The sequence below is a fragment of the Leucoraja erinacea genome, chromosome 25 (assembly GCF_028641065.1).
Source record: "Leucoraja erinacea ecotype New England chromosome 25, Leri_hhj_1, whole genome shotgun sequence".
Lineage (NCBI taxonomy): Eukaryota > Metazoa > Chordata > Chondrichthyes > Rajiformes > Rajidae > Leucoraja > Leucoraja erinaceus.
Genome location: NC_073401.1, coordinates 4,305,327 through 4,329,993, shown reverse-complemented (window position 1 = coordinate 4,329,993; position 24,667 = coordinate 4,305,327). Strand labels below are relative to the sequence as shown.

Genomic DNA, 24,667 nt, shown 5'->3' with positions numbered 1-24,667 from the left:
AGGCAACAGACCATCCTCGCATCTCGCTTGCCACCACAAAATCTCCAGTCCGTACCTTGGACAACAGAGTCACCAACTACTATAGCTCTGTCCGAGGTCAGTCTCGCCAGTCGAGTCTCATCGCTAGGATTGGCGCCACCGACCTGTCCATGGCTTGGACTGGAAGCGTCGTCTGCCCCAACAGCTATATAACCATATAACAATTACAGCACGGAAACAGGCCATCTCGGCCCTACGTCCGTGCCGAACAACTTTTTTTCCCCTTAGTCCCACCTGCCTGCACTCATACCATAACCCTCCATTCCCTTCTCATCCATATGCCTATCCAATTTATTTTTAAATGATACCAATGAACCTGCCTCCACCACTTCCACTGGAAGCTCATTCCACACCGCTACCACTCTCTGAGTAAAGAAGTTCCCCCTCATATTCCCCCTAAACTTCTGTCCCTTAATTCTGAAGTCATGTCCTCTTGTTTGAATCTTCCCTATTCTCAAAGGGAAAAGCTTGTCCACATCAACTCTGTCTATCCCTCTCATCATTTTAAAGCCTCTATCAAGTCCCCCCCCTTAACCTTCTGCACTCCAGAGAATAAAGACCTAACTTAATCAACCTATCTCTGTAACTTAGTTGTTGAAACCCAGGCAACATTCTAGTAAATCTCCTCTGTACTCTCTCTATTTTGTTAACATCCTTCCTATAATTGGGCGACCAAAATTGTACACCATACTCCAGATTTGGTCTCACCAATGCCTTGTACAATTTTAACATTACATCCCAGCTTTTATACTCAATGCTCTGATTTATAAAGGCTAGCATACCAAAAGCTTTCTTTACCACCCTATCTATATGAGATTTCACCTTCAAGGAACTATGCACGGTTATACCCAGATCCCTCTGTTCAACTGTATTCTTCAATTCCTTACCATTTACCATGTACGTCCTATTTTGATTTGTCCTGCCAAGGTATAACACCTCACATTTATCAGCATTAAACTCCATCTGCCATCTTTCAGCCCATTTTTCCAAATGGCCTAAATCACTCTGTAGACTTTGGAAATCCTCTTCATTATCCACAACTTGGTATCATCTGCATACTTACTAATCCAATTTACCACACCTTCATCCAGATCATTGATGTACATGACAAACAACAAAGGACCCAACACAGATCCCTGAGGCACCCCACTAGTCACCTGCCTCCAACCCTATAAACAGCCATCCACCATTACCCTCTGGCTTCTCCCAAAAGAGTGTTCTTGTTTTCATTCGGCACAGCCACTAGGGTCTCCTGCACTCCATGTTTACTCTCCTTGCCCCCAGTCACCCACCTTCGCTCTTCCTGACAACCTCACTGTAGGTCTTGCCCATGAAACTCTCGTGTTCTCGGATGGCCCTGAAGTCATCCAGCTACTTCTCCAGTTCCCCAAAATATTCATTCAGGTGCTGCACCTGGACACAATTTCTGCAGTTGTAGTCTCCAGAAGCTCCAGCTGTGTCCTTGACTTCCCACATTATGCAGGAAACACCCTGCACCAACATGCCTGCCATTTCTTCAGTGGGCAAAAATCACAAATTTCAAACAATTGTAGCTTCCTCGCCGAAGACTCTTGAGCCAAAGACTCGCACTTTTCTCACAAGGCACTTCCTTCAATGTGATATGTGATATCACTTTATATGGTAAAGTGAACATCTGTTCCTGTCTATAAGAGGATGATTGCCTTTTTGTACCGGGAAAGCTTAAATATGACAGCAACCGATAATAGTAACTAACTCTTTCAGAATAGGTTTGTACTTTTGACAGTCTTCATAGAAAATGAATGTGGACAAGGATCTGAACTCTTAGCATTGACATGTAAAACTAGTTAGTAGCTTCTGTTTAAAAACAAAGTTTATCATCCTTATTATTTATCCTTTTTCCTTTGGTGATCCTTCACTACTTTTAGTAGCAATGTTACAAAATTTTGAGATTTTAAAAATCAAGTCTGCAATTTATCCCATCAGATAAAGCATAACAATAAGTTTAATTTGACACCAAATTCACTTTCATATCTCAAGTATTAAAAAAGTTATGGCCAATTTCATACTCGGAAATTAGCATCTTGTTCCCTATTGATTTTCAATGGACATTACAAAAAAGCTGTGATCTTGGATAGTCAAAAGCCCATTTCTTAAGGAAAGATTAACATTTTTAAATAGCCTAAGTGTCCAAAGATTATTCACAAATAATTCACAATATAACATGATTTTTATATCTAATTTACATTAATTTATAGGCCAAATGGAAGGAATTTAGTGTTCAATTGCTGTAAATAAATGCCCATTTAAATCGGCTTTCTAGTGGGTTCATGTGAACGCGCTGGTTTAGAACGTTCACATCGCGCTGGATTAGTGCCCTCAAATGCCGAGAAAAATACTGCGGGATATAAAAAGCCCAAAATGAACTACTCGCTATAGATAACTTGATATACAGGGTTATATATATGCCCCATTTAATGTAAAAATAAGGTACATACCTTTAATTGTTTGCTTTATAAAACCCTGGGGCTGCGAGAAGTTGGGGAATGAGAGAGTAATTTTAAAACTATTATAACTATATTATCGAGGCCTATAAAACTAATAATACCTTTTGCGACCGGGTCTTGCAGCGATTTTTCGTTAATGATTTACTAGGCTGAACATCTGCGATTAGAACAGCCTAGTAAAAATCGCGTTTTAAACCCGCCCCCTCCAAACAGCGCCAAAATCGCGGACATGGCTGTGGGCAGATTCCCAATGACGATTCAGGTAGGTTTTGTAACATACCTACTTTTAGATATTCATATTTAAATTTTTATAATGAGATGATGAGATTCTCCAAATGATACGTATGATGGCATTTTCTTTCGATTTGTTTTCCTGAGTCTATTTGCATGTGTTTGCATCTTGTAGATCTGAAGGGACTGCTGAATGTTCTCATTTTGATTTGATGTCCAACAGTTGCACCATGTTTTAAATGGGCATATATCACAATCTGAAAAAAGGTCTCGACTCCAAACGTCACCCATTCCTTCTCTCCAGAGATGCTGCCTGCACCGATGAGTCACTTCAGCACTTTGTGTCCATCTTCAGTTTGAACTAACATCTGCAGTTCCTTCCTACACATATACTTGGATTGGCATTTAATTTAGAGACGGCATTAAAACTGACCCTTCATTCCATCGAATCCATGCCGATCATCGATCACTCATTTCAACTAGTTTTATGTTATCTCGTTTTTGCACCACTCCCTACACTCTTAGGGCAATTTACAAAGACTGATCTTAATCTACAAACTTGCATGTCTTTTGGGATGTGGAAGGAAACCGAAGCACCTAGCAGAAGCCCGTGTGGTTACACCACAAACACGTGAACTCCACACAAACAGAACTCTAGGTCAGGATCAAACCTGGGTGTCTGGTGCTCTGAGGCAGTTGTTCCACGTTCGTCACAGTGCCACAGTGAGTGGTTTGGGGAGGGGTAATATTGATGAGTATTTTTTTAATTATGTACAGAGGTTATGCAAGAAGTGAAATTTGTCATCCATATTTTCAATAGAAATTTTCTATCAAAATATTTTGCAACATTACAAATAGGAAGGAGAGAAGTCAGTGATGTTATCCACAGAAAATGTAAAAGTATTTTTAAAATCTGTGGGATTAAATGCAATCCCATTTTATTATGTAAAATTATTTATGACCATTGATGACTTTGGAGATTTTTTGGCAAGATACGCTTCATAACCTGAAATACAGCCCGCAGGTGTATTTTTCTCTTCTGAGGACCTCCGACATTCAGAATCTCAGAACAAGTGCACGATGTGCGCGGCAAAACCAAAGATCATAGAGCGGAGCTGTGCTCTATGATCTTTGGGCAAAACCACGACCAGCTGTGGTAGGAACCGACTGCCCCCCAAAACCGTCCCTCCCCTCCGCTCAACGGCCAATCACAGCGCGGTTCACAGTCGAGATATGGGGCAGTGTGAGATATGGGGCGGTGTGAGATATGGATCAAGCGCTGTGATTGGCCGCCAAGCGGAAAAGAGGGAGGGTGGGCCTGTGGGCCCCGAGAGAGAGAGTCCGTGTCAGTCGGCCCCGAGAGGGAGTTAGAGAGAGAGTCGGCCCCAAGAGAAAGGGATAGAGAGAAGGGTGGGGGGATAGGGGATATATACCCCCCCCCCCCATTTTGAGTTGGGGGATGGCCTGTATTATCCCCCAGTTTTTGGGTGTCGAGCAACAGAAACAAATAACCATTGTGCCACCCTCCCTCACTGGGTACCCCCGAGGCCGGTGATCAGTGATCGCTCAGCCTCCCCACTTTCAAAAAAGTTCCGCGGACCCTGACTCGTATCACTAAACCGACTCGGGGAGCTAAGATATTCTTTTTTTTTTTTTAAGTCCTTTTTTTCTTAACTGGTTTCTAGATTCACACCCAAAAGGACCACTGGTCTTCAAGATGCACTGTAGTGTATGTAAATGTATTGTGGTAGTCAAAATATAATTGTTACAGTTGGTGTAAATATCTATGAAACCAATTTGGATTATTATTTTGTTAAATCAACTGAAAGTTCCAATCACATGGGGTTTTATTTTATATTCAGTAAAGTCCAAAAGCGGAAAAAAGGAAAATGATCCCTACCCTCCCGTTATCCCGCAGCCAGTGATGTGATGGATGCGGGGGTCTGGACCAATTGCTGACATGTCCCGTCCCCTGGTGACGTCACGTCCGTTATTTGGGTTTTCGGCGATGCATTGTGCCGTTAGTTGGCTTTTCTGCGATCTGACCTTTCGGTTAGTTGGCTTTTCGGCGATCCGCCCTTTCGGTTAGTTGGCTTTTCGGCATCGTTTCCATTCGGTTATTTGGCTTCCACTTCTTCGCTTTAGCATCTTGCTTTTCGACACCACGTCCTGGTTCCGTTTTAACAAACTACATTTTTAATTCCAGGAAAGAAATGGCCAATGTAAAATTACCATGTAGTTGGCAAAACATTTCTAACCAATTGCTGTCAAAGTTGTGAAGCAAAACATTTACCACCACAAACTTTTGAAGCTAAGCATTTAAAATAATGTTAAATGGAGATTGCTAAGTTTACTTCAGAAATCTGTTTAATTTTATTTTCAGTTTAACTGTTTTTCTTCAACATTCAAATTACACAGAATTGTAATTGCTTCCAGAGTGTGAGCTTTAATTGATTCATTTCTCCGACTCTATTACTCTTGGAAGTTGCAGACATTGTTGTTTTGAACTTTAGTAAACATACTGATATTGCATTGCACAATTAAAGGCACCAAATCTGCCTCCTGAATGTGTTGGGAATAATGCATAAGATACTATCTGTTAAAGAAATACAATTCCCATCAACCTACATTCCCGATTCATTTTGGAATAATGGTGAATTATGCATTTTTTTTCCTACTTTGACCAAAAGGTCTTTCTTTCCATTTGCAGTTGATGCTGAGGAATTTACCGTCACAATTACTCCTGGAGAAACATTGCCAAATGGGACAATCTACGTATTCAAACACTCAAAGGTTTCATTTAACTGCTCAAGCAGGTCACAGCAAAAGTCAAATATATCTTGGAACTACATTGGTCCAGATTCGAAGCAGGAAACATTTGTCAATGTTGAGGGAACCTATTCAGAATTTACACTTTCCAACGTGGACAGTGATAACCAGGGGAACTATACATGCTCAACAAATGAGAGTGTCACCAAGGAGGTTCTTGTCTACCGTAAGTTACTGTGCTAAATTTACATTTTTCACTGGTACAAGATATTTTCTCGAAATGTATTGTAAATTACCATTAAACTCACATATTTACATTTTAAATAGCTTATGGGCCTCGTATTATTTTCCAATGCACTAGTGAAAATATGTTATTTCATCTAAGTTGCCATCATTCAGTTAAACCTAAGGCAGTATCTGCCTTCTCAAATATCATAAATATGCATTTATGATGCATAAAGGACATTGCATGATTTTGAAAAAGCAGAGAGATTATCCCTTGTCAATATCTAATCAAACAAAATCGGAATGTGGACAGCACATGATTTTCTGGGAGTGCCTTGTGGACAAATTGATCACCGTTTTTCCAACATTTGGATCAACCTGACATTTTAGAGGATGCCATGTAATTTCAGTGCTTTGTTTTAACAGTATTACGTTTTGTTTTGTTTTTTAAATGGTTTTGATTTTTGATTTTTTTTTCCATCATTCTGGACTTCGTCAATGCATAAAAAGATACCAGGAAATTTTACTTTTGGTTGGAAGTCTGTTTTCACACTGGTGTTTTATTATAGTTTGAATCGTGATTAGAGCAATCAGTAGGATGAGAGTAAAAACAGCAGTGAATCTCAACAACGAGGTGGAGATGGATTAAATTATTGGATGGTTATATCTGCATGATTCTCATGAACTGCACTGATGACTAGCAGGTAGATCAATCCTTAAAAAAAGGACAGGGAAGAGATCTGGTTCAAATGCAAAGTGTTCTCTGACCTGACCTTTGATGTGATGTCAGGGTACACACTACAGGCTTGCTTAAACTTAGTCGTATTTCTTTGAACTCAAAAGATTGATGTAATCAAGGTTTTAAAATGATTAAAAAAACTTCAAAGGGATCCATATAATAAAATAGAATCCTTTTTACTGAGGGAATTCAAACAAATCGATATTCCGAATAATAATACTTGATCATTTAGGAGTAAAGTTGGGAAGTACGTGCTAAAAAATAAAGTTATTTAGAACCATCCTCTAAAATATATAGATGGGAAAAAGGTTGTGCACCTGTAATACTGATCATTAGGAGTAGTAAAGTTTGGGAAGTACGTGCTAAAAAATAAAGTTATTTAGAACCATCCCATAAAATATATAGATTCTCGGTGGGTTACACTCCAATAATTCTGATCGGAAGATAAATTCCTTCCCTTGTGGCCGAGCATGCTTGCCTTCGTGGGTTGGGACATATGAGTATAAAAGTGAGTATACAAGTTGTGAAGCTATGTTCCAGGTAAATTAAAACTTTAGTAATTTTATTATGAGAAAGAAACACAGATTCAAGGTGAGAGTGGAAAGGTTCATAAAGGATTTGTAAGGCAATTTTTTTTTTTACGGAGTGGTAGGTGCCTGAAACATGCTGTCAAGGCACTTGCAGTAGCAACATTTAGGGGGCACTTCGACAAATATTTGAATAGAGGGATATGGAACAATGCAGGCAGATCGGTTAGTTTTGGCGCAATGTTACCCCACTATGTTCTAAACTTTCCATGCTTTTCATTTCATGACACCACTTAAAACCAATGTCTTTGCGAGATTTAGGTCATCTGTCCTAATGAATCCTTAAGTGACTTGGTAACTTCCTCTATTTGAGAAAGCTCCGAAAAAGCACATTAGGAAGTTTACAGAGTTAAAAATCTTGCATAAGTTTTTATTTTCCCAGTGAAATAAGTTACCTTGCTTTTTCAGTGGGTGTTAAGGATCCACAAAGAAAAGGGAATGTTTTCTGTTCATGAAAGCCATAATATCCTTGCTAGCCTGATTTTAGCATGTTGATATTGAATTCTAATGTATCCAATGTACAATATTAAATTTCAGCATTAGGAAATTAAAGACCAATTAAAACATTCCTAATTTAGGTCTAGGTTTGTTTTTATTGTAAAGACTGCGATCAAGAAAACAGAATGAACTGCAGGTTGAATTCATTAATTTTCATGAAGAGAAAAGTAATGGATTTATCAACCCAAATTGGATTTATAGTTCCACAAAAAAGATAATGTAAAATAAAAATGTGAATGTTTGCAGGAACAACAAAGTTATCATTCTAGAATGTGAGCAAGCATCAGGATTTGAAATTCAACTATTGTAAAAGAATCCAGTGGGAAAATTAGGAAATGGCTGTTCACTAAACCTGTTGAAATAATTGTTCAGAAGAGAAGGCAGAAGAGTTCCTGGGGAAAGTGTGATATTTGTTGTATCTTACTTGTTGTACCTTAATATTTACTTCTTGGAAACATAAACCTTGTTTCATGTTCCATTCAACAGGCTACAACAACACAGCCAAATGACGATCTGTTTTTGACATTTTAATTTTACAGATCCACCAGAAGGACCTCCCTTGTGCCATGCAGAATCTTCTGATAATTACGTGAATCTGTTTTGTTCTTGGACCAATGGATATCCACATCCAATATTTGTTTGGTCAAATGCGACTGGGAATTTTGGATCTGGTGATCAAACCCATGGGCAGCCAGGATTAAATGACACCATGGTCCTCCGAGTTAAAGGGTCAGAAACATACGATGGTCAAATATTTAAATGTGTGGGTTCACATGTTGCATATGAACAAAGGATGGAACCATCGTGCTCATTGTTATTGAGTAAGTAAGATATTCAACAATTCCAATAGAAATAAGAATTCTAATGTGCCATGATAGGATTTTTCAAAGGCTTTTGGCACTTTGGCCTTCATCAATCAGTGTATTGAGTATAGAAGTTGGGAGGTCATGTTGCAGTTGCATAAGACATTGATGAGATCGCATTTAGAGTATTGTGTTCAGTTCTGGGCACCATGTTATAGGAAAGATATTGTCAAGCTTGAAAGGGTTCAGAAAAGATTTACGAGGATGTTGCCAGGACTAGAGGGTGTGAGCTACAGGGAGAGGTTAAGTAGGCTGGGTCTCTATTCCATGGGGCGTAGGAGGATGAGGGAAGATCTTGTAGAGGTATATAAAATCATGAGAGGAATAGATCAGGTAGGTGCACAGAGTCTTTTACACAGTAGGGGAATCGAAGACCAGAGGACATAGGTTCAAAGTGAAGGGGAAACGATTTAATAGGAATCCGAGGGGTAACTTTATCTTACACAGATAAAGGTGGGTGTATGGAACAAGTTGCCAGAGGAGGTAGTTGAGGCTGGGACTATCCCATAGTTTAAGAAACAGTTACATGGATAGGACAGGTTTGGAGGGTTATGTACCAAGTTCAGGCAAGTGGGACTAGGGTAGCTGGGACATTGTTGTCCGGTGTGGGCGAGTTGGGCCGAAGTGCCTGTTTCCACACTGTATCACTATGACTCTAAAATAATTTCAAAACTCACTTTTATTCAGTCTGTATGATATTGGTGATAGACGGAGCAGAACACGAACCATTAATTCTAGCAAATGTCCGAGCTGATATATATATTTTTAAAGGCTTATTTATAATCAGTAATTTAACCTGCTGCAGTATTTGCACCTTTTAAACATGTGTCTGGCACTTGACACCATATACTCTCTGTACAAATCTTAAGATATTTACGTGTATTGACCAATGTTCCCTCTAATTTTTAGTAGATCATGTTGCAGAAATCTTGTATTGTGCAATTTTTTATGCTGTTACAAGTGTGTGTGTGTGTGTGTGTGTGTGCAAATATTTGACCTCATGAGCTTTTGGTGTAGCAGTTTTTACTATTTCGTTAAGCCATTCAACTTTAAACCAGCTCGCAGTTCTTTTGAGCTTCACGCCCTTTATATTCTTTGAATTTGACATGGTGAATCAAAATTTATTTCAATAAACTCAATAAGCCAGCTACAGAATTTGAAATGGATCTTTGTAACTGTACAATAAAGTCAATATGATTATGAGATTTTTACAATTAAGTATAATATATATATAATTATTGTTTACTCCATTTTAGGTAACACTAGTGTCTATGACAGGAGCTTCCAAACTGTTCAGCATGAGGGCCACATTATATATTTGGCACATTTTTGCGGGCCATAGGAAGAAATAAAGAAATGTCAGTTTTAAAAATGTAATGGGAGAGAGAGAGAGGGGTAGAGCAAGAGAGGCAGAGAGAGAGAGAGAGAGAGAATCCCCCCCTCTCCCTTTCTCCTCCCCCTCCCTCCTTCCCTTTCCCCCATCACCTCCCTCCTCTCCAAGTCTAGTCCCGTCCATTTATCGTTGGGTTCCAGCCAGCAGCACAGCCATCTTTGAGGAGGGCAGCCCTGGCCCTCCCCCTGGTGAAGCGCGGGGATGAATGCAGCACCCGCTGACCGGATTTCCCCAATGCCAGAGCGGGCTGCAACTGTCCCCAGTGCCCGATCGGGCCGCGGATTTTGAAATTCGGGGGCAATAAGTCTCCGCTATAAAATTTCTCCGCTATCATTTAGAGCGGAGGGATTTTATAGCGGAGATTTTTTTTTTTCCCAAATTTCAAAATCCATGGAAATACTTTTGTGCGTACATAAATTTTCTTTGTGCGCTGGTTTCAAAACTTGTGTGCGTGTGCACATGTGCACAGCTTAGAGGGAACATTGGTATTGAGTATATACTGTACAAATCTTACGGTAGTTACGTGTATTGAGTAAATACATTCACCATGTGTCATTTCTATCAGTGGTGAATGGCAAAGATAATTGCTATGGAGGTAGTTCAAACACCATGTTTTGTGTGAATAGGTCCTAATGCTGCACCATATGTCCCTACTTTTACAGTATTTCTGGAGAAAATGCTATATTTTGTATAGCTTGTCTCTATCCAAGACTACTTGCAACAAATAAGAAATGTTAACAGATTGGAAGCCTTATATAATTCACATTTTTACTTGCAATTAATTTGTTCCAATATAACATTGACTATATAGTCCAGTTGGAAAATATTCTCAAGAATATATCTGTATTATTCAGTAGGTCTGGTCAGGTGATTGACTAATATATTAAATATTGTTCAGGGTCTTTATTGCAATTTTATAGACCACTATTCATCAAAAAAAAAATTTAAATGTGAGTCACCAATGGTAAAAACAGAACAATACAGCACAGAAACAGGCTCATCGGCCCCTGATGTCCATACCCAATACAATGCCAAGTTAAACTAATTTCTGTCTGCACGTGATCCATATATCCCTCCATTCCTTGCATATCAATGTACCTCTCCAAAAGCTGCTTAATTGCCACTGTTGTATCTGTAATATCTCCATACCTATAAAAGTCTCAACGTGTGTGTGTGTGTCCGTGTTTGTTTCGTATATTCCTCAAAACACTACGCACAAGTGCTTAAATGTTTACATATTCTAACTCACATTTTTCCTGTACATGCTGTACTCTGGTTCACTTAAGATTTCATCCTATATTTCACAAGTTATCGACGATTCAAGTTTAAAAAAAAAAGAGGAAAAAACAGTTCTCCCACAGCCAGTACCACATTGACATCACAATGGGACATTGCCAACGGTAACCGCAGCATGAGGTTGCTGCTCCTGTACCAATATCTGAAGGGGCTGCTCCTCAGGTTCTGGGTCCATTTTAGTCCCAGGATCGCAAGGCAGGGAATGTGGAGGGCCAATTGCCGGAGGGAAGGAGGATCTCCCTGTCGGTTTGCTCTTGAGCCTGGCCGAGATGCCCATTCGAGGGTCTACGTCCATGCTCGCGTGTACGTGTAGAGGGAACACTCGGTGTCCACGGGGACGCTGGAGGCCTTCCGTTAATGCTGGTTGCCGTGGGGGGAGGAGAATGCTCTGCGCTGCCATGTAGAGAGAGAGGGAGAGAGAGGGGGGGGAACCCGCAACCCCTCCCACACGTCGAGTCCACGCTGCCCGCCCGCCCCCATCCCCAACCCCTTGGACCATCTTCCCAGCCCCGCACCCCCATTGTCCTACACCTCATTCTTTTCCTAAAATAATGTTAAGCATATTTTGGCCTTTGACTATTTTAGTGCAAGGAAATTTACCACATGTATTGAATGATGATATACTTTGATCTTGGTATATTTCAGAGGCTCCGCTTCCTGAGACACAACCTCTTGTAACCGGGTTTGAGGGAAAGAATATCACGTTGACCTGTCGTGCTAAGGAAGGAAATCCTCCTCCCAAATTAACCTGGATACGAAACAACAAGACTGAAATTTTCACCAACAAAAAATATATAGTCTTACAGGAGGGTATTACCTCAGTCTTAACAATACAGAGGACCTTTAAAGCACAAGATGAAGGGAGTTATATCTGCAAATGTGAGAATCCTCTGGGGATTAAAGAAATGGAAATATGGGTGTCATTTAACAGTGAGTTGAAATTTAAACCAAAAAAAACATTGTGAAATCATTTTGTAATCACTGCTATCTTCTAAATAACAATTTATATGTGTTCTTTCTCTGGACAAACAGATAAAAACATTTCTGGATTGGTTGGAGTAATTGCTGTCCTTGCACTTCTATTGCATTGCAGCAATTTTGGGAATTTTCCTCTATAGGCACAGGAACCTGTTTGTCACCAGTAAGTATTCAATGAATATTTTAAATTCAGCATCACTTCTTCAGCATTGTGCATGAATAAACATGTATGTGGACTTTAATTACTGTATGGCTTGATGAGTATTTTGTAAAAAGTAAATCAGCTGTGCTCTCCACAGCAATGTATAAGTGAGTGATCCTGAGTTTTTTTAGACCTGGTTCTAAGGTATGCCTTGAGCCAATTAATTACTTAAGTATAACACTACTTCTGCTTTTGCAATAAGGTCTTTATCTTTATCTTCTTCCATGCAATAGATAACTAGTTAATTACTTTGTTAGGGTATAAGCTTTATACATATATATTTCAGAATATTAGATTAATCTATTCTAATGATTTGTAATTTATAGTATTTACATTTCATAAGGATTAAACCTTGAAATTTACCATGCAATAGGTCTTTAAATTCATTGCATTTTGTCACAGGCCATTGCTAGGTGCTTGCTAGAGTTCATGTCAAGATAGGTTGCTTCTGAATTTATTTCGTACAGTCTCTATCTACATTTGAACAACAGAAGTAAACATATGAATTGTTAATGCTCTTATAATGTTGTTTGGTAAATAAGCTTCTCAGTTACCACAGCAGATGGACATTCCTGAAAGCAAGTTTGTAATTGCATTTTGAGTTCAGTGATGTAATTGTACCCCAGTGACTGAAGTGAAATACTTGTATCATCAAGGATGGAAAGTCTTTAAAATGGTACTTCATTGAAGTGTTCTTTGATTTGAAGACATTATTTTGTTAAACATGTTGGCATTGTTGGAAAAAGTTCAGTTGAAATATTTCATTCAGTTAATTGTGAATAAAAGAAAATACATTGTCATGTCGCCATCAGTCAAAATGGCTGGTGTAGATTTCCTTTCCCTCTTGCTAAATCCTGTTCATTTGAACCAATGAAGATCAAATAAACCTTAACAGTAATGCATAACTATATTCAGTACTTATCGAGTTGTACGTTTCAAGAACAAGTATCATTGGTATTACTTTTGGCATGAGGATGTATTCTACTATTCTCGAAGAAAAAAGAATGAGAGGGCGTCTTATTGAAACATATAGGATTATTAAGGGTTTGGACACGCTAGAAGCAAGAAACATTTTCCCGATGTTGGGGGGAGTCAAGAATCAGGGGCCACAGTTTAAGAATAAGGGGTAAGCCATTTAGACTGGAGATGAGAAAACACTTTTTCACACCGAGAGTTGTGAGTGAGGAATTCTCTGCCTCAGAATGTGGTGGAGGCCAGTTTTCTGGATACTTTAAAGAGAGAGCCAGATAGGGCTCTTAAAGATAGCAGTCAGGGGATATGGGGAGAAGGCAGGAACGGGGTACTGATTGGGGATGATCAACCAATATCACATTGCAGGCTCGAAGGGCCGAATGGCCTATTCCTGCACCTATTGTCTATTTTATCAAAAGGGTTAATTTTATTCTTAGTTAGCCTTCAATATTTAATTTGACAGCCAATATAATATTGCTGGGACTTACCACAATTGCAAAGAAAGTCGTTCTTAATGCTTTTACTCAAAACAAATGTTGGCACTGGGGTTACATTAGAGGTCATTTCACCAGATTATTAAATTATTTTGTGTTTCATGAGATGTGATATTTGCATGTTACTTGAGCTATTGTTGATTCTACCTGGATAGTCTTTATTATTTTTTAAAAGCAAGTCAATATATATTTTTAAAATACAATTCTCTAAGATTGCTGCACTATGCATGGAATCATTTTGTGGAGCCTTAGTATTTTAACAAATACTTCGATACTACAGCTACTAAATGTACAAATTTGCTTTTCCTTCTTTTTTTCCAGGAAGACGTTTTTGGTAAGTAAAATCTTTTTAAATCTTTATTAATAACATTGAAACCTGACCATTAAATCATTAGGTAGACATAAAATGCTGGGGTAATTAAGCGGGACGGCAGCATCTCTGGAGAGAAGGAATGGGTGACATTTTGGGTCAAAACCCTTCTTCAGATTGAAGTCACTCCAGCATTTTGTGTGTAGCTTTGATTTAAGCCAGCATCTGCAGTTCTTTCCTACACATTAAATCATTAGATGGGCGGAAGCAACCTTTCGATCCCTAATAACAATTGCATTTATTTATTTGTTTGATTAGATCTATGTTTCAATTGGCTACTAATGTTGTTTCAATGTGGTATCTTAAGCCATTATGGTTTGAAATGGGGAAGATAATTTAGAAATGAATAATATAAAAGTAGAAATACACCATCATAAAGTCTGTGTCAGCTCCTCCATGTGTATATAAAAATAGAATAGTAAGATTAAACGAGAACATACCAGTTTGAAGTTTGATCTTTATTTTATGAGGAGTTACGATGAGGGATTACGTGAAGACCCCGCCAGCACCCGTGCACGACATTCTTCAAAGCAGCAGTGTGGAATCACGGAAAATAGTAATTTAAGTAAACATAGTAAAGACAAGGAGAACTAAGATACCAGTTGACTTTTATAATTGAGGGCGGGAGCGGAGGGCACGTAATCCCTCATTGTAACTCCTCATAAAATAAAGATCAAACTTCAAACTGGTAAGTTCTCGTTTAATCTTACTATTTTACTTCGGAGTCACGTGAGTGACTACGTGAAGATTTTAAAGCTCTGTGATTTCAAGCCGTGGAACAGTCCATGCTTCACTCACTGCCGAAGTCATTCAAGGGAGGAAGTATGTTATTGTATTCAGACATGCATCCAATTCAGGCAATAACAATTTATTTTAACAAAATAATCCTCCCTAGGGCTAAATATATTGCAGAATTCAAACTTGATTCTGCAATACCGCAGGTTTGGTTATTGGCTTATTATAAAGAATTGGAAGGTCTTTCTCTTGACCATCCTGCTGTAGCCAGGATATGGTCCATAGGCACTTCCTTGTCTCTAGCTGCCGGTGTTGCTGTTGCCCTTGTTGGATAGAAACTTAAGATGTCAGTATCCACCCCAGCAGCTCCCAAGCCTGTCTGAGCCATCTAGCGATGGTTAGTGCTGATACCCGGCCATTAGGCTGTTTATGGCTGCCCATAGTGCTAATTTACTTCCTCTTACGTTTTAGTAGTTTTAAGGTATAATAGATGGTGTGTCATTACACATAGTCGGGTGTCAGTTGGGTATATCTGGAATTCCAAATTTTTGTCCTGATGATCATGGTCTATCTTGTTTAACAAGCTCTAATATAGGAAGCTATCTTTTCTGGAGATGCCATCATATATCCCAGTCTCAGTTTATGTAGAAACTGGACCCCTAGAGCTGAGACCAGTACTATCAGCATACTGTTTTTAAATGGCACCAGCAATGTCCCCGCCCCCCCCCCCCCTCCGACGTCCCAGATCTGGGAGGGTTTTGTTTATGTCAACAATAAAGCACATAAATTAGGTTTTGGTATGAATTAAATAAACATGTTATTTCAAAATCTGTGTCTGCGCATCCCTCTACAACTGGATCCTTGACTTCCTCATCAACAGAATACAATCAGTACGAATCGGTAGCAACATTTCCTCCGTGATAACCAAGGAGCATCTCAAGGCTGCACATTTAGCCCCATGCTCTACTGTCTTTACATGACTATGTAGCCGGACACATTTCCGATGACGAGTCAGAGTGTAGGAGGGAAATCAGTCAACATCCTTGCTCTTACAGTCCGTAAAACCAAGGAACTGATTGTTGACTTTAGAAAATGGGATGGCGGTGGAAAGAGTCAAAAACTTCAAAGTGGCATTGTTTTTGTTCTTGTGCTATTATTGTTTGTGTATTTTATACACTACACTTTTTTGGGGGCTTTTACAGAGTACTGTGTTTATATATCTCTTGTGCTGCTGCAAGTAAGAATTTCATTGTTCTGTTTCAGGACATACGACAATAAAACACTCTTGACTGTAATCAAACACATATAAAACGTGAGGTGCCTTTATGAGAAAGATTCAAAGGTTTAGACAGCCTAAAAACTGATCCACATTAATTTATATTTTACCAGTTATAAGTGTGACGTGTTCTAGCTCTGCCACAAGATTGCCTTTACATGTTAAAAGCCCTGCTGCATTTCAGGACTTTGCCAGTAAGGATCAGTGTGTCTGTCCCTGCAAGTCCCTGCTGAAGGGTGCAGAAAAATTAAGTATGAATTAATTCGACCAATCAGCCTAAGCATGAGTGTCTTGTCACTGGCTTCTAAATCTGGGTTGTTGTCTTGCTGTTTAGTTTAGAGATACAGCACGGAAACAGGTCCTTCAGCCCACCGAGTCCGTGCCAACCAGCAATCCCTGCACATCAACACTATCCTCGGGCACGTGCCGTGAGTAATTACTCGGGGTAGGCAGTCAGTCGTCTTTTAAAAAATATTAAACAGCGCATGCGCAGATTGTTCTCTCCGCAAGCTGTCAGTCGACTTTTATAAAGTCAAATCTCTTAATAAAGTACCGTATTTCCCGGCAATGAAAACGCACCCCCATTTTGAGTTGCTAAAGTTTGAAAGAAGGCTGGTGGGGCATTTCTCACGCTCAAAAAAATAAAAATAAAGTAAGCAATTTGCCCAAGGCTTCCAAATCTCCTTCATTCTGAATTACTGAATGGGTGGGGGGGTGGATGGTGATGGCAGGTGGAGAGATGGTGGGGAAAAACGGGAGCACAATCAGTTGTGATCTTATTGAATGACGATACTTGTTCAAGGGACCAATTGGGGCGGAGAGTTCCTTTCACAGCGTGTGGAGAGTCTGGCCAGGGGTAAAGTTGCTAGGAGGGCAGGAGCATTGAGAAGAAGGGGGTCGGGAATCATGCCAGTAACTCACTCACAGCTGCCGCGGCACTCCAGGCGCGAAGCCACTGCATTGTGGCCGGGGAGGGAAGCAGCTCGGGTGGCTGCGAGCGGCCTCGGGACCTCAGCACCTTCTGCCGGCCCGCTCACCTCTGGCAGTGCTCTCCACTATTTGTTCCACTATCTGGTCCCGGCGGCCGCTCGCAGCCACCCGAGCTACCTCTTCCCCCGGCCACAATGTGGTGGCTCTGCGCCCGGAGCGTCACGGCAAGTGAGATGCTGGCATGATTCCTGACCCCCACCTTCTCAAAGCTCCTACCCTCCCCGCAACTTTACCCCGGGCCAGACTCCCCACACGCTGTGAAAGGATCTCTCCCCTCCTCGGCTGCGCTGTCCTTTTACAGCCGCTTCCCATCAGCTGCCGGCAATGAGGGATAGACTTGGCTATCCCTCGGGACAACAACATCGTTCTTGATGTTGCTCTACTGAGGGATAGCCAAGTCTGATATTTCTTGTCTAACAACCTTCCAACTTCGGCTTCCAAGATGCATGTAAATTTTGTGCCTTATTTTTGGGTAAAAAATAGCGTCTTCATTGCCGGGAAATACGGTGTTTAAAAACATATAGCACCAAGAAATTTACTTACCACATCATTTGTACACAAACTCCATTCTTCTCTCTTTGTTTCTTAAGATACTCTTAAGATAATGACAACCCATGTTTGAAAAACCCACCAAGAAACGTGCGCAGCATGCTGCTGCGCATGCGCAGTACTGCAAAGGCAAAATTTCAGCTGCTTTCAGTACCCTTGAAATTGACGGCTTGAAGCAGCATCGACGGCACGTCAGCTGCACAGACCTTCGCGTGTTACATGTACTGCGGATGAAAGGCACGGAGAATTATGCCTACCTAAGAGATCGATCTCTTTGGTAGGCATTATTCTCCCATGCCTTTACTATTTATATTTAATAATTACCATTTTATTATATTAGTCAGGGTAGGCAGTGCCTACCTTGCCTACCCTGACAGCACATGCCTGACCATCCTACACCCATTAGGTCCTGAGCTCATTCAGTGGTCGAGTGCAAAATGTATTTACAATTGTGTAAAATTCTGTGGCTTAAACTTTTGTGTAAGTGCTTTGTTTAAATCTGTGATTATAGTGTTGGTAACCTAATTACATTTTTTGTTGTATTCAAAATTTCAACATTGGTTCAACATTTACCATTTAAGAGTTTTCTCTTAACTTATTTTGATCACCATGTTCCCAAATATACAGGCAATCGGGTTCAAATGTTTTTACACTGGTGGATTCGGAGGAAGAGGAAGAATTTGCGGATGAGGGTTCATCAGGAATAACCTCGGTTGTTAATCATCAATCTGCTGAGTCAATGAATGGCCACGCTTTTGTTGAAGGTAAGTGATCTTTGACCTGGACAATGAGGAAAGGCATTTGTTGAACATGTGTGCCGGTGACATAGCTAAAACACAGTTCTACTATTTGATTTTAGTCAGGGTTGGAGTCATTTGAATAACTAATTTGCTATGAATATTGTTAGTATAGGTTAATTTTGACCTGTTTTATTGGCCTTTTAAATTTTGCCTTGCATCGGTCTTCCTGTTTCGTGCTGTGGAGCAAAAATAACCACTTGCAGGAGTCGAATTCGGGTCAGAAGTCATTTATTACGTTGCAGGGGAGAAAGAAGGATCTGTTCACCTTGTTGCATCCCACACAATCTCACTGATTTTATGCATTTTGGAAATTAGATGCATCAATTCCACCAAAAGTAGCAAAGATCAGTTGTAATTTCTTAACCAATATGAAATGAAGAAAGTGTGTGATCAGACACTTCTAAAGTTACTTTCCCTATGTGCTCATCATGTGCCTTGGGGATCCCTGGTTTTGGTCAGTATCGAATAACCTTGCCTTTTGTTACTAATCACATCGCTAACAAAGCACCTTTGATCAGTTTTTATCTTTTCACAGCAGCCATCCATCACAGGTAAAGCTGTTCATTTGTTAATACCTTTCACCAGAGGCTCATCTGTGTCAATATCTTTTCCCTGTCCACATGAGCTAATCCAAACCCATGTGTTCTGAAAAGAATATGGCACACACAGTTGACTCCAAATGTGTTAAGTCTTCATACATGTTGCCCTTGCATTTCCTTGTGCTGATCCAGGCACTCTAAGCAGAGTGAAGTTATTTTCCAAGGGAACTTTCCTGTTGGCTGTTTGCTCTGCTAAGCTTACACAAACCAAGTTTGTGTTGGTGATGCAGAAATACACTTTTAATTTACTATGTGTTTTACATGATGATCCCAAGCTAATCCTACCTTTTATTTTAGCAATAGCAATCCTACCTACCTTCTATGTCTAGATGTCCACTTTTAATGTGAATTAAAATGTATGTTTCCTTACTGTAAATACCTATTTATGTACAATTCCAACAATCTGCAACCCAATTGCTCCAAGATCCCAATGGTTCAGTATCTGGCTCACGAGAACTTTATTTTCCATGCTCCCTTTAAACTTTGCAGGTTTATTGGAAAACCTGTTGTACTACTGTAACATCTTTAAAAATTAAGTTAATTAAGTGTGAGGTATTAATTGGAGAATTATTCAATAGTCTGGAAAATCTGCCAGTCTAGCATCACCAAAGCCCTAAGGATGTCTGATTATCAGAGTTTGCCCAATTATCTGCATTTCTTTAAAATCAGTTTTTTGAATTATATCAACAAATAAACACGACCATTCCCATTATTTCCCCTCCCCTCCCCCCCCTGTAAACATCATACATCACTTTCCATAAACCCATCCTCCTTTGCTCTTTATATCCAATGTTTTAGAGTTCCCTTCTTTAAACTTTCCTCTTTGCTCTTCATCCTTTGATTAGCCCTTTAATTATCGATCCTTTGGCTTGAGACCAAGTTTCCTAGTACCCAAGTGAATATTTGGATTTTTCGTACCTTGCTCGTACTCTGTATGTGGTACAAGTAATAGTTATCTTCCACGCAGCAGAGGTGAAAGGTTGTATTTGCGTTTATTTTGACATATTTTCCTAAAGAGGACTTGCTTGTTGAGTATTGTAATAGGGCGTTGTCAATCTTAGAAGGTACTTTTAATATATCATGGTTAATCTGAAATACATATCATTCTAAACCTAAAGTAGCTAAAGAGCTGATAATTAGTACTTTGTACTTAATGAAAGGGTATTAGATTTCCAACTAATCTTCAAGTGCAATTATTAAACTGTAGCACATGAATATGAGTGAATTATCGGATTGGGACGCCAGAGAATGGGGATCGATCCTGACTATGGGTGCTGTCTGTACGTTCTCCCCGTGACCGCGTGGGTTTTTCCCTGGGTGCTCCGGTTTCCTCCGATACGCCATAGTGTAGGTTTGTAGATTCATTGGCATAGGTTAAAAAAATTGAAAATTGCCCCTAATGTGTGTAGGATGTGCTAATGTAAGGGTATCACTGGTCAGCACCACCTTATCTTTTCACCACCTTATTCACAAATGTCCTGCAGTGGTTTGTGTCAAGTTTTGTTCAGATTGATGTTATATTTCATAAGTTATTAACATTTTTAGATTTACAAAACCCCAATTTGAGAAACATTTCTTCCCTGTGCTTACAGCTATGACGTCACAAAGGGACTATAGCCCTGCTCACAACAATTTTTGCTATCCAAGTACACCGAGTTCTGCTAACACTAGCACGTGGAAATGCTTTTTTTTTAAAAGTCACAATACACCGAGTTCTGCTAGCTAGCAAGTGCAATTGCATTTTATTTTCTAAATTTAAAAATGAGGGAGGGTGAATAAGACAAAATGAGCAGCCCCTGCGCAGGTGTGGGCTATGGGTGAGTGGTGGAATATTGCGTTAGGGAAACGGGTAAGTGGTGGAGTATTGCCTTGGGGAACGGGCTGCGTTGGGGGACCAGGCCTCCCGTGTGATAGGGACCCAACGGTAAATTATAGTAAATCTATAAAAGTTGAATGAAGCCACAAAAAGGAGAGCTACTGGGGAATATCTGGCTGCATCGGTGGAGGGAATGGGCAGAATGTTTTGGGTGTGATTCTTCTTCAGGAAAATATGTCAAAATAAATGCAAGTACTAGCCTTCACCAACTTACAGCATTGAGCCAAATTTAAGAGGAATCTGAGGGGTAATCTTTTCACACAAAGGGTGGTGGGTGTATGGAACAAGCTGCCAGATGAGGTAGTTAGGGCAAGGCTATCCTAACGTTTAAGAAACAGTTAGACAGGTACATGGATAGGACAGGTTTGGAGGGATATAGACCAGACACGGGCAGGTGGGACTAGTGTAGCTGGGACATGTTGGCCGATGTGGGCAAGTTGGGCCAAAAGGCCTGTTTCCACGCTGTATCATTATATGACTATGAGCAGAATAAATTATTTATTAATTGTATTAATGACCTGGAAGAGGGGGCAGAATGTCAAGGATCCAAGTTTACCAATGACAAAATAGTGGAAGGATAATTTATGATGGGGGCATTGTGACTCAGCAAGGAGATTCAAGGTAGATTGAATGAGTGGTAGAAAGTTGGCAAATGGAGTTTAATGTGTGTGCATGTGAAATCGTGCAATCAAAAGGCAAATTACCATAAAAATGGCAAACTGCAAAGAAGTGAAGGACAAAGGAATTTGGGTATTCCTGTGCATGAATAGAACCAGGCACATGCTACAAGCAGTTAAAAGGGAGGTTTACTCCAGAGTGGCAGGGGGTTGGGAACCAGAGTAGTGGTCAGAAACTGGAAGGAGCGATGGAAAGGTGGAGGTTAGGACTAATGTCTGAGGAACGACAGGAATATGATGATGCTGATGAGTTGAAATGTGTTTATTTCAATGCAAGGAGTATTGTGGGGGAAGCAGAATAACTTGGAGCTTGGATTGGTGCTTGGGGCCACAATGTTATGGCCATTGCAGAAACATGGTTGCAAGTGAGATGCGATTGGCAGCTCAATGTTCCAGGGTTTTATCATTTCAGACATAATAGAGAGGAAGGGAAAAGGGGTGGAGGCGTTGCGCCACTAATCAGGGAGCCAGTCCCAGCGGCACTCAGAGAAGATGTACTGGAGGATTCGTTTGGGCGATATTGCTGGAGCTTAAAGATAAGAAAGGTGCAAGCTATGAAATGGGATTGTGCTATAGGCCCCCTAAAAGCAAGCCAGAGATGGAAGAACAGATATGTTTTCAGATTACCAGAAATTGCCAAAGCAACAGAATGTCTTAGTGGGTGCATTCAACTTCTCCAATATTGACTGAGACTTACTCAGTGCCAAAAGCATAGATGGGGCAGAATTTGTTAGATTTATCCAGTTAGGATTTATTGAAGAAGTATGCAGATATTCCAACCTGAGAAGAAAACCTACTGGACCTTATGTTGGGAAATGATCCTGACCAGGCGATTAGCGTTTCAGTGGAAGAGCATTTTGGGGAAGTGATCACATCTCCATAAATGTTTATATTCCTTTGAATTGAGTGCAGTAAGGTACTAAATTGGAGTAACGTAAACCACAATGTTATTGGGCAGGAGCTCAGGAGGGTACACAAGCAGCAGTGGTTATCGGGTAAGTCCACATCTGACATGTGGGAATTGTTTGAAGGCCAGTTGATCAAAGTTCAGAACTGGCATGTTCCAGTAAGGAGGAGGGTTAACGACAGCAAAGTAAGGGAATCTTGGATGACCAAATAGGTTGTAAATTTAGTGTATATAAAAAAAGAAGTGCATGCAAGGTTTAAGAGGATGAAATCAAACGGGGCCTTTTGAGGAATATAAAACAAGGAAAGAACTCAAGCAGGCGTGCAGAAGGGGCAAAGGCTAAAAATGGGAATTTGTGCTTGGAATCTGGGGATGCAGGCAAGGTGATAAATTAGTATTTTGCTTCTGTTTTCACCAAGGAGAAAGACATGGAGGACAATGAGATCAGTGTGGAGAATACTAATATGTTAGTGCAGTTTGAGATTGAGGAGGTGTTAGGGCTCTTGAAGAGCATTAAGGTGGCGAAATCCCCAGGGTGTGATGGGATCCATCCCAGGTTATTGGGCAATGTTTCTTTATGTGTTTTGTGTGGGGGGTGGTGTGGGGGGAAACCGCTTTGGTCGCTTCCTCCACGGAGAGGCAACTTTTTCCAGGTCGCCTCCCCCGTGGCCTAACAGCAAGGATCGGCGTGGACTTTCCCGGAGACGCACCCGGGGCTTCAGCGGCGTGCACAGCGTGGACTCTCGGCGTGGAGCGGGTGAGCCCTCGCTGGGGTTCGCCGGAGGAGAGCGCTCTGATTCGTTGGCCCGCGGCTGCCGGCAGCCTGAAGCCGAGGTCTGCAGAGTTTCAGCTGGTGCGGCGTCTGAAGCCCGGGATCCCTCGTGGGGGAAGAAGGAGCTCTGACCGTCGGCCCGCGGCCAACTTCTACCGCGGACCCGGCGTGGACTTACCATCACCCCTGGAGGGGAGCTTTGACCGCCGGCCCTGCAGTCTGCGGTGCTTCTGGCTGTGGCGTGGCGGGGGACTTTAAATCTTCCACCACCGGCCTGCGGTCTACACCATCCTGAAGCCGCGGTCTCCGGTGGGGAAGAGCCGACTATGGACTGGCTCTGGACTCTGGTCCTGACCACGGGGGGAAATGGAGGAGGACTGGCCAATTTTTGTGTCTTCCACCACAGTGATGAATGCTGTGGTGGATGTTTGTGTTAAATTTTTATTGTGTATTTTTATTGTGTTCTTTCTCATTGTATCGCTGCTGATATTCATTTCACTTGCACTTTATGTGCAATGTGTCGAATAAACCCGTATTGTATTGTATTGTATTGAGAGAGGAAAGGGAGGAGATTGCATATGCCTTGACTAAGGTCTTTGCATCTTCTCTGGTCACAGACTATGTACTGGAGCGTAGCTAATGTTCTTGCTTCTCAGGTCAGTGGAAAGGAAGCCATTAGCGAGGATTCATCAGGATATGATTTGATCCCATTTATAAGAGACTAGGCACAGTTAGCATATATTTCCACACAACATATCGTGCCTTCCTAACTTGATCATGTGATTTTGAGGAGGTGATGAAAGTGAGGGTCCGTAGATAGATGTTCTCTGTGGATTTAAGTAAGGCATTTAATAAAATCCCCATAGTAGGCTGATCCAGATTACCAGTGACTTAGTCGTATGGCTTCAGAATTGGCTTAGATAGAAGGCAAGACATTTGTAATGGGAGGACAATATTTAGGCTGGAGATCTGTGATCAATAATGTTCCGCCAGGATCTGTTCTGGGGCCACTGCTGTTTGAGATATATATAAATAACTGGATTTAAACGTAAATGGGTTGGTTAGTAAGTTTGCAGATGATGTCAAGAATACTGGTGTTGCAGACTGAGAAAAAGCTGTCAACGTATACAGCGGAATATAGATCAGCTACAGAAATGGGCAGAGAAATGGCAGATGGCGTTTAACCCAAGCACGTGTGAAATGTTGCACATTAGGAGATTGAATGCACGGGGAAAGTATACAATCAATGGCAAGACCCTTACCAGCACTGATGTACAGGGGGATCTTAGGATGCAAGTCCATAACTCCCTGAACGTGACAACGTAAACGGTTGCAGTGGTAAAG

The 24,667-nt window shown here is 40.8% G+C and overlaps 1 protein-coding gene across 1 annotated transcript in view; it reads left to right on the top strand.

Annotated features, from left to right (window-relative positions):
* Positions 1-24,667, top strand: part of vsig10 (V-set and immunoglobulin domain containing 10) — a 49,080-nt gene that overhangs the window by 9,912 nt on the left and 14,501 nt on the right. The window contains 7 exon segments of the mRNA XM_055655594.1: positions 5,467-5,751; positions 8,114-8,395; positions 11,772-12,056; positions 12,159-12,208; positions 12,210-12,267; positions 14,094-14,106; positions 18,320-18,456. Of these exon segments, the coding sequence (XP_055511569.1) occupies positions 5,467-5,751; positions 8,114-8,395; positions 11,772-12,056; positions 12,159-12,208; positions 12,210-12,267; positions 14,094-14,106; positions 18,320-18,456 (1,110 nt within the window).